Source organism: Dreissena polymorpha, chromosome 9, assembly GCF_020536995.1.
Source record: "Dreissena polymorpha isolate Duluth1 chromosome 9, UMN_Dpol_1.0, whole genome shotgun sequence".
In the NCBI taxonomy this organism is placed as follows: domain Eukaryota; kingdom Metazoa; phylum Mollusca; class Bivalvia; order Myida; family Dreissenidae; genus Dreissena; species Dreissena polymorpha.
The window spans coordinates 39530697-39541176 of NC_068363.1; the positions used below are offsets into that span (position 1 = coordinate 39530697).

The window sequence follows — 10480 nt, forward strand, 5'->3', positions numbered from 1 at the left end:
TACTCTATGTTTTCAGACACTTAAAAATAATAACTTAGATACGAAAAATATTCACAAAATACAGGTGTGATAACTTAGAGTAAAAAATTTAAGTGTCCGAAAATAGCGTCAATTGTATCAATGACTACAGGTAATAGCACGCTCTTGTAAAATACCATGCCGTATAGTATAAATTACAGTTATATATGTTTGCACTGCATTTTAAATAATTTTAAATGCTTAATTTATTTGACAGAAAGTTACTACAAGGTTGTACTTTAACCAACGAGTTTAAAGATGAGCATGTGATGTACCGATACTCGCTAGTATGAACCTGTAATTAACGCAACAAAAAAGCAATGAATTCTTTGTTTGTTCATTTCCCATAGTTGTTGTCTAACACCTTCCAGTGTTCGTAACACTTAAAATAGGGTGTATCACACTTTGAAGCGTTCATTATTTGTCACAGTTATTTTACTGAGAAGGGGTAGTACCATAGCGGTAGACAATTGAACTGTTAATTGACACTATCCCTGGTCATAACGCTTATGCTATGGGGTGCAACCATTGTTTAATACCGGTTTACAAGGTTATTTACCCAATAACGCAAATGTAATCGTCCGTTGCCCTCAGGCATGCACCTGCCATGTTTTATGATGTTAATCTGGTTGTTAAACCCCATGATTGAAGTGTCATTAGATATCGAAAACAGTACCGAAATTTGGTAAAATAGCGCTATAAAATATATTGTCCGAAAACTTAGAGACATTAATTATGGACGAAAACTCGTGTCCCAAAATTAAGAGTAAAAAAAAAATAATATTTTTGTTAAAAGAAAGGGTGTCCGAAAACTTAGAGTGTCCGAAAACATAGAGTAATTACGGTATATTGTTTTTGGCCTGTCTGTCATTGTATGTGTGTGTCTGTCCCAAAACTTTAACCTTGCTCATCAAATGAAAACTCTTGGGTCTATGTTCTTTAAACTTCACATGTTCATGCATCTCGTTGAGATCTACAATCAAATATGGTTTGAGGTCAAAGGTCAAGGTCACTGTGCGGCTTCAAAGCACAGTACGGGGCATTATGTTTCACAAACACAGCTCTTGTTATTCATGAAAAGAATGTGCCACATTTAAAAACAGAAATGTTGAATAATTTTTTTAGTATAAACAAATTGGGTCTCTTTTAGTTAAATCCTATTTATTTGAGCTCGATTGCATAGAAAGCCTTAAGCTTATTTGAAACGCTCTAGAGTCTATTTCTTGGAACTAGAACCACTGCTTGTAGTCTATGGGGGAGATCTAAAGAACGCTCTCACAGTGGGGATTGAGCCCGTGACCTCTCGATCTCTAGGCAGACACCATATCCTTTACCCCACGGCGACCTATAATGGGGTCTCTGTATTATGTGTGTTACAGCATCCAGATGTCAAGAATGAAGTGAATGGAGAAGACGTGAAGTGACCATGATTGCCATAGAAACCGATTTTTCTGAGGGGGAATGTAGAATGCAGTGTATGTATTGATTTCTAGAAGTATCAGAACATTTGTGTTCGTTGAAATTGTTTGTTATGATTATAAGTTGCATACACATGTCTGTGAAAGTTTATTGCAATAGTTGTATTGCATTTAAATTTCAGGAACATATTTGACCAGCATATACATGTTTTGATCATGTAATCTCAATTCATTTTTGTCATTCTGTATTTTACATTGTTCATGTTTACGATGTTGTCAGTTTCAGTTTGGCCGGATACAAACGAGGGGCATAATTATGTAATATTTACTGTGCTATGTATTGGTCAGACTGTAATTGTACATTTTAATTGCCACTTTTATGTATAGTTTTGTGAAGTTTTGATAACCCTGTTCCTATGTATTAAAGTTGGTTAGCAAGTTTGGTCAAGTGCTGTTAAAAATTGTCCTGCCCTTGTGATTGTTGCCATTTGTATGTTAGTGAATAACCATTGTACATGTGAGTGTGTGTTTGTAAGAAATATGTTGGCCATATGAGTAATAATCAACTTATAAGAAATGTAGTTGTCTTTTATTTGATACCTGCTCTTGTTAAGCCTCAGTGCACACGTACTTATGAACATCATGTATGTTTGTAAGGGAACGATTCACAGTTTGGGATTACAATGTTTTACCCACCGGTAATGAAATATTAAACATTTCAAGTGGAATTTTGTGTTTGTATGTTATGGTGTTAGGTGCCTTGAATGCCAAACCTACAGTCCAATCTTGGTATTCATATTGGCAATTTTGTGTAAAGATTTAATCATAGACATAATTTTCAAGAACAACCAAAAACATTTTGCTAGTCAGGAACAAAATACTAGTTTTGTTGGCACAAAAAAAAATCAGTATTATAAAATTTATTATTATTATAGCCCCAAAAGACATATATAATAGTAGAAAATTCTTTGTTTATAAAACATAACTTGCAGCCCCAAACAGATGAAAGTTCCCATTTAAGTGATGGTCTATGTTTGGTTGACGTTAATACCGATTTTAGTAGCACTGTTGTAGCTGGATCATTTTGCTTGAACATATTTTATGATTATATGTGCAGTATGTTTCATCATTAATATCTTGTTTTTGAGCATAGATAAAATATGAAGTACAGCAACAAACAAAAAACATTTATTTTAGAACTGGACATTTTTGTTTTGCTATTTTGCTAAGCAGTACATTTGTGAACTTGTTTGCAGATTTCTGTTTATGTAAGTTTTTGCATCTGACATGTAATTGTATTGACTTGTAAATTTTCACTGGAATAAACACTATCTGATGTGGATGAAGACTTTTTCTTCATTTTATACATTTTTTCTCCTCGTTAAAGATGGGTTTTTGTTTTCTTTTACAACATTGTTTTAATTTTGTTTAAATGACAGTTAAAAAAATAATTGCAAATATCATATTTTAAGTCAATTAAGCATTGGATGCGAGTTATTGTTGTGCAATTGAGCAACATTTTGATAAATGGCTTATAAATCACAAATGTATATACATACAGATTTCATTGATTTATCTCACATAATATTTAAAAAAAAATCTTACCAACATTACTTATCATCGTTATCTTTGCATAACCACAATGTGTCAAGTAGGGGGGATTTTATACACAAAAATACTTATTATTTTTACATGAATACAGTATCTGAAGAATTAATCATTATGTTGTATGTGTGTGTTGCTTTTTCGTGCATTTTTTTTTTTTAAAGGTTGCATTCATTAAAAACAAGAACTAGTTAAGTATTTTGTTAACGATCACAATTTACGTCCAGAATAAGTATTATCAACTATTAATTTAATTACAATTTCTGTTCCAGTGTTTACAAAAAGATTGTCAATAGTTTTGTTAGAGATGACCATGGATCTTGTTCCATAAGCATTTAAATATTGTAACAAAATACCTTTTATCAAACAATAGAGCTTAATATGTTTGTAGACAAAGAAAGAAAAGGAAGGCCTTGTTCAGCTCATTGTTAATAATAATAACATTAAATTTATTTTTTAATGTCATTTCTATTATAATTCTGAGTTGCAAAGTATTCACTATGGCATCTAAATTAATCTTAAAGAGGTAAGTGAGATACAGACAAAACTTAATCTAGAACACTTCACTTTACATTTAGATGTATAATAATCATTAAAAATTCCTGTGATTTTCTAAATTTGTATAATGACAAACAAGGTCGTTTAGTATTATCTGATTGTAAATGTGTTTTTTTGTGATATAAGAAATATTGTTTGTAGAACTTAATTTTTTAAGCATTCTTTCTCAGTCAATTGCATATCTTAAAAGTAGTGCCAAATAACAACAGGTGCATCAACAAAGAGTAAGATTATATTGCTGTGTGTTTATTATATTTTTCTAATCCTCACGTTTTGAAATATGTTCTTGTATTTCATTTTCCACTGAACAATAACACAGTTCAAGTTTAGATTGACTGCACTGAAATCCTTCAAATTGAAGTCAGTTTCAAACCGTTCCAAGGAAAGAATCGGTACTAAATGCTTATCTATAAATATTCATTCAAGCCAATGAGGCTGAAGCGATTGGTACTTGGCTACTTGTGAAAGATTTCATTTTAGCTCCAACAGAATAATATTTTCTTCTTATTTTATATTCACTGCATGATACGCAGGTTTCTGATACTGTTTAACGGCATAATGTTCTTCATCAAGTTTCAGACTTGAAATAAAGTTATTTGTTTAGTATTGGCTGTAGCATCGTACTCTATATATAGAAGAGTAGCCTAGTTAATACTGCAAAACCTCATTTAACAGATTTTTTTTCATATCATTGTTCATACAAGTTTACAATTTTAAGTAGTTTTAGAAACTTAAAACCTGGTTTTTGTTGGAATACTGTTAAACTCTTAGAATAATAATCTCCTGTATCAATAATAACTAAGCAGTATGTTTTGTGAAATTGTGGTTCATATCAGGTGTATGGTATATTTAATATACAGATGTGTATCATTCATATATTTTTTATGCGTATATTACATATATATTTCTTTAATAATTTTATACAGTATTATATTATTATTGCGTGGAAAACGACAAAGGATTAAAAAAAAGATATTCACTTTTTAGCTCACCTGATTGCTCAGGTGAGCTTTTGTGACCGGTCTTTGTCTGTCGTATGTCCGTCCGTCCGTTAAAATTTGCTTGTTAACACTCTAGAGGCCACATTTCTTGTCCCAACTTAATGAAACTTGGTCAGAAGCTTTGTCCCAATGAAATCTCGGCCAAGTTCGAAACTGGGTTGTGCGGGGTCAAAAACTAGGTCAAAAAAAGAAAAACCTTGTAAACACTGTAGAAGTAACATTTCATGGCCAATCTTCATGTAACTTTGTCAAAATATTTGTCTTAATGATATCTTGGTTGAGTTCAAAAGTGGTTCCAATCCGTTGAAAAACATGGCCGCCAGTGGGTGGAGCAGTTTTCCTTATTTGGCTACAGAGAAACCTTGTTAACACTCTAGAAGTCTCAATTTTTGCCAAATCATCATGAAAGTTGGTCAAAACATTGGTTCAATTGATGTCTCGGACGTGTTCAAAAATGGTCGAGATCGGTAAAAATAACATGGCAGCCAGTGGGCGGGGCATTTTTCTCTATATGTATTTTGTGGCAGTTTTCCCTATTTGGCTATAGAGAAACCTTGTAAACACTCTAGAAGTCACAATTTTTGCCCAATCATCATGAAAGTTGGTCAAAATATTGGTTTTATTGATATCTCAGACAAGTTTGAAAATGGTCGGGATCGGTGAAAAAACATGGCCGCCAGTGGGCGGGGCATTTTTCTCTATATGTATATAGTGAAAACGTGAACACAGTAGAAGTCACATTTTTGGCCCAATTTTCACGAAATTTGCTCAGAACATTTGTTTCCTTGATACGAGAGTTGAGTTAAAAAATGGTTCCGGTCAGTTGAATAACATGGCTGTGGGGAGGGGGGCATTTTTCTCATTATGCCCCCCCCCCCCCTTTCGAAGAAGAGGGGGTATATTGTTTTGCTCATGTCGGTCCGTCCGTCCACCAGATGGTTTCCGGATGATAACTCAAGAGCGCTTATGCCAAGGATCATGAAACTTCATAGGTACATTGATCATGACTCGCAGATGACCCCTATTGATTTTCAGGTCACTAGCTCAAAGGTCAAGGTCACAGTGCCAAAAATCGTATTCACACAATGGCTGTCAAGGTCACGGTGACTCAACTTAGAAAAATGGTTTCCGGATGATAACTTAAGAATGCTTACGCCTAGGATCATGAAACTTCATAGGTACATTGATCATGACTCGCAGATGAAATAATGATGAAACTTGACCAGGATGTTTGTCTGGACATTATCTAGGTCAAGTTTGACATTTGGTAAAGATTGAATGAACCGACTCCTCTCAGGTGAGCGAACTAGGGCCATCTTGGCCCTCTTGTTAAAGTAAATTCTTCAGTTTGTTTTTGGTTTTTCTGCTTTTTTAAATCTGGTTAATGTGTTCCAGTTATGTCAGTTTTTGTTTACGACGTCATTCATGTCATATTGGAGAAGTAACCTACCTTTTTGGAAGTATGGAGTTCATCTAAGAATGTTGGAGTTATGTCCATTCTGCAAGTAAGTTTTGTTCATGCTGATTCCGTTATTATTTAGTATTATTTGGTGTGCCACATACAAGTGTTATGGTGCAACATATTTCACTCTTAAACGATCAGTTTGAAGTCATTCTTCATTTTTCTAAGCAATATAGTTAACACTTGTTTTGTGCTTTTTGTGTGTTATGTTTTTTAGTCAGTAATTGGAGGACCTATTGCATCTTTTGGTTCGTGAGTTCAGACCCAACTTTCTAAATGCTTTTCATTGTTATTGAAACTGCATTCAAATATTTTTGAATGCAGACAAATTATATTAGCCTAATTTGACTCATTTGCTGGTTATGTTCAAACAGGGTAGAACGTCAGCAAATTGTACGTTTGCTGAGTGGGTGCATGCTCTGCTCTCAGTCAACCATTTATTTCTTTACCTTTAAAAATAAATTTGGCAAGTTGTACAAAGTTGTACATGCTCTGCAATAAGTTCAGTAATAGGTCAGAAATAATTACCTTCTCTGTATATACTTGGCACAAGGTCAACTCAGCCCTTTATCAGCATAGCCATGTACCAAAAATTATTACTTTATATATGTGTATACGTAAAACTCATTCAGTTCAGCACTTATCCATTACAGTCATCTTGTATTTGTATATTGTCTTAATTCTTATCTAAGTCTGTTTCAAGCTAAGGCAACACAGCATTTAACCCTTTCCCTCTCAGTAGCAAAGTGAAAATGGCTATGTGCAAACAGCATAAAACCAGAACAGCCTGCGAGTAACTCGCAGTCTTTCAGGTTTTGTGCTGCTTGCTGCTCATCAGTATCCTAGGGTTGGAAATGAAGCCTTTAAAACTTGAATCTTGTAAGAAAGGTCTTAAATTACATTTAACTTTCTAAGGGACTACAAATGCATGAAAATACGTAATTAAGTGGTAAAGGGTTAATCAGCGTTACTCTTAATGTCTGTATTTACGACGCTCTAGATCAGCATAACATTTATCAGCTACTATTAGTATTACAGTGGGGCTGAACATATTCAGTACATCGTCAGCTCAGATCGAGGTTATCAAATATTGATCTCATAGGATGTCTTTATACCTTGCATTAAGTTGGTATGCAAGTGCTGCTTGAAATGAATCTGCAAAATCAATTTTATGACTAAAAAATATTTAAGCAGTAAGCGAGCGGCTGTCACTGCCTGTATAAGGCAAACGGAAGCAGAGATGTCCCGCATGTGGTTTGTGTATCCGTTGCAGACTGGTAGCAAATATAAATGGAGTGAACAATTTACAAGGCGTGACTATTTTCCTATTGACATTAAATCGCTCATGATCACTTTAATCACAGGATATTTCCCTACTTGTTTTAGATAGATGGGAATTTTCCTCAGGTTGTTATTGCATGTACATATTTTCATGTATTTTTTATCGTTAATGATAGTATTTCGTTCCATAAAAGATTTGTATTTTTCCACATACTCTTTGTTGCTAGTTAACGAATAGTAACAGGAAAGGCATTCGCTATACATGGTCATAACAGGCATACAGGCTTACATATTTGCGCGTTTTTTGTGCACTTGATTGCTGTCTAGTTTTTTTTTGTAAAAATAAATATGCAAATGCTATTAATGGTTTTGAAACATTTTAAAAATTATTTTTTAAACATGATATGGTCATGAAACGGTTTATAATTACAGTGCTATTTAAAATGTACGCCTATTGAACGACATTTTCCAAGATATGCACCGGTGTGGTTAATGGTTGTGTATTTTAAAACATTCTTTATGTTTGTTGAATTCCTTTTTTAGTTTTTGAAGGGGTTGATTTTTGGATTCAAATGCGGTTTCCTTAGGTTTCGTTTAATTCACTATTCTATAGCGTATTGTACGATTTTTTTGCCATGTTGTTTTGTTCGAATGATTCGTTTTGCATATTGAAATGCCGATTTTTACAATAAGTCAAGTATTACAACTGTTGCTAAATGTCCCTTTGAGATGATTTTGGTGTAAAAAAAACAAGGATTTTTGATAAATTTGAGGTTTTATAATTTTTCCCCATATTTCGTCAGCAAGACTACTTTAATTTAGGTATTACTGTTAAGAATGGCGACTAGCTACCAGCGCTGGGGCAGGTAATGCTGCTACAACTTTATTCGGTCTAGTTGTATTTAGATCTAGTGAATTCTGTGGATAAAATAAGGTTATACTTTTATTCATTTGTTTAATTTTAGACTTTTGTTTATGCATGCTATATTTAGGAACTATTCATACAACTCTTTACATTTCGTAGAATTTTCACGTAAGAAATAACTGAAGCGCAATCAAAATTTGATATATATATATATTGTATTGGATAAATAAAGGTTTTCTTCATTTTTTAATTGAGATAAAACATGTTTTTTAAGAACGGTCAATTGATTTTTGTATCTTTTACGCAATTATTTATTATCGCATAGGGGATTGACAATATCGCCCATCTAAATCATGTATTTAAATATATAATCATTACATATTCATTGACACTATGGTGTATTTTATTAATTGTGACATTTTCGCCACCGAATGTGTTCATAAGCTGTGATCTCGAGAATTATTGGTTACTCTATCGAGTAAGCCATAGAAGAAAATAAAAACGTTGAAAATTTAATTATCAGTTTAGTTTGTATGTATCTTCAGTTCGATTTCTGACCTCGAGCCGACTGACGATTTCATCTTGTCAAGGTAAGTTTATTTCAACTAGCGTTTGGATGACCAGTGCATTTGATAAGCATGGATAATATCTTGTTTCTTTATTGATATAAGTATTTCCGTTGGATAAAAAAAACTACGACCCATCGGATAAAGATAAGGTTTATGCCACACCTTGCCCTTATCCAACGGTTAGTGCATGTACATAGTGAATACTTTTTGGCCGTCACCTCTCGTTCATTTGTTCTTCAATTTGGATTTAAACGTGAATTTTTAATTTTCAAATCAATATACCGTAAATAAATAAAAGCCAATCAAAATGCAGCGTTCCTTTTAAATTCGTTTAGCTGACATGAAAAATCCTGAACTAAACGGGGAGTGAACTAGTATCTCTCGCGTGGTGACCAGACAGTCTAACCGCGGAGTGAACTAGTATCTCTCGCTTGGTGACCAGACATTCTAACCGCGGAGTGAACTAGTATCTCTCGCGTGGTGACCAGACATTCTAACCGCGGAGTGAACTAGTATCTCTCGCTTGGTGACCAGACATTCTAACCGCGATGCTAAGAAGCATACTCAATTCTCATATATTAGAAACGAGACTTATTTTAGAAAAGAGACTTACTACACAGCAAGACCTATTTTACCACACAGCCGGCGAAATCACTTTATTTCGTAATTCAGGTCAAGGACGCTTATGTCTGCAATTGGTACGATCGTGTGTGTTTACGATGGATTATTATAAAAATGTGAACAAAAGTGTTAGAATATATTACTCGAATGAAACCGGTGCGTCCTAACGATAATCCCAGGTATGATTCCATGATACGTTTTTCTTACGCGGAAACGCGATCGCCTCAAATCCCAGGCGATATAAAACATGCTAAAGAACATTTTTTCTCAAGTATTAATACTACGTTAAACGACTTACAGTCGTCTAACTCTAAACAATACTGGAAACTCTTAAAACAACTCATTCGCTCACATTCTCATTCTGATATGATGCCGCCCTTATAGCCCATTGATCCTGGTGGAAATGGAAATGTATATGTCTGACGAAGAAAAGGCAAATTGTCTTAATAATTATTTCGTTTCAATATCAACGCTAGACACGTCTTCCGGAGTTCTGCCTGACTAGTGTTTTTGCGTTAAATTGCTTAGACGAAGTTTCAATGAATGAATCTGAAATAAAAGATATAGTTAAGATTTTATTTACTAATAAAGCGGTTGGTAAAGATTTAATCGGCCACTTAGTTCTTAAGCGGACGTGTTCCTCAATAGCAAAACCACTTTGCTTGCTCTTTAACAAATCATTACAAGAATGCACATTTCCTGCACTGTGGAAGAAAGCACTGGTCATGCCCTTATTTTAAGAAAGGAGATGCAAATACACCTTCAAATTATCGTCCCATCTCACTTTTAAGCTGCCTTGGTAAATTAATAGACAGAATTTTTCATGAGCATCTGTATAACGACTTTGTTTCGCATAACCTTATATATACAGTACGATTAAGGTCACTCCACTGTCTTCCAGCTTATTGATATTTTCGATCAAATAGCTCACTCTCTTGACAATAAAACAGTTACTTGAATGTTTTTTAGCTCACCTGAGCACAGCGTGCTCATGGTGAGCTATTGTGATCGCCTTTTGTGCGTCGTGCGTCGTCAACATTTACCTTGTTTACACTCTAAAGGTCACATTTATTGTCCAATCT

General features: G+C 34.0%; 1 protein-coding gene across 2 annotated transcripts in view; it reads left to right on the forward strand.

Annotated features, from left to right (window-relative positions):
• Positions 1 to 8772, forward strand: part of LOC127845164 (heterogeneous nuclear ribonucleoprotein C-like 3) — a 30873-nt gene extending 22101 nt beyond the window's left edge. Inside the window, exons 9-10 of one of the 2 annotated variants that reach the window (XR_008033080.1) lie at positions 1398 to 1493; positions 8754 to 8772. Coding sequence is in view for 1 of the 2 variants with exons in the window: in XM_052375921.1 (XP_052231881.1) it covers positions 1398 to 1442 (45 nt within the window). In the remaining variant the exon portion in view is untranslated. Of the gene's footprint in view, positions 1 to 1397; positions 8725 to 8753 lie in introns of those variants that run through there. The other variant, XM_052375921.1, reaches the window with a different exon arrangement.
• Positions 8773 to 10480: the final 1708 nt, after the last annotated feature.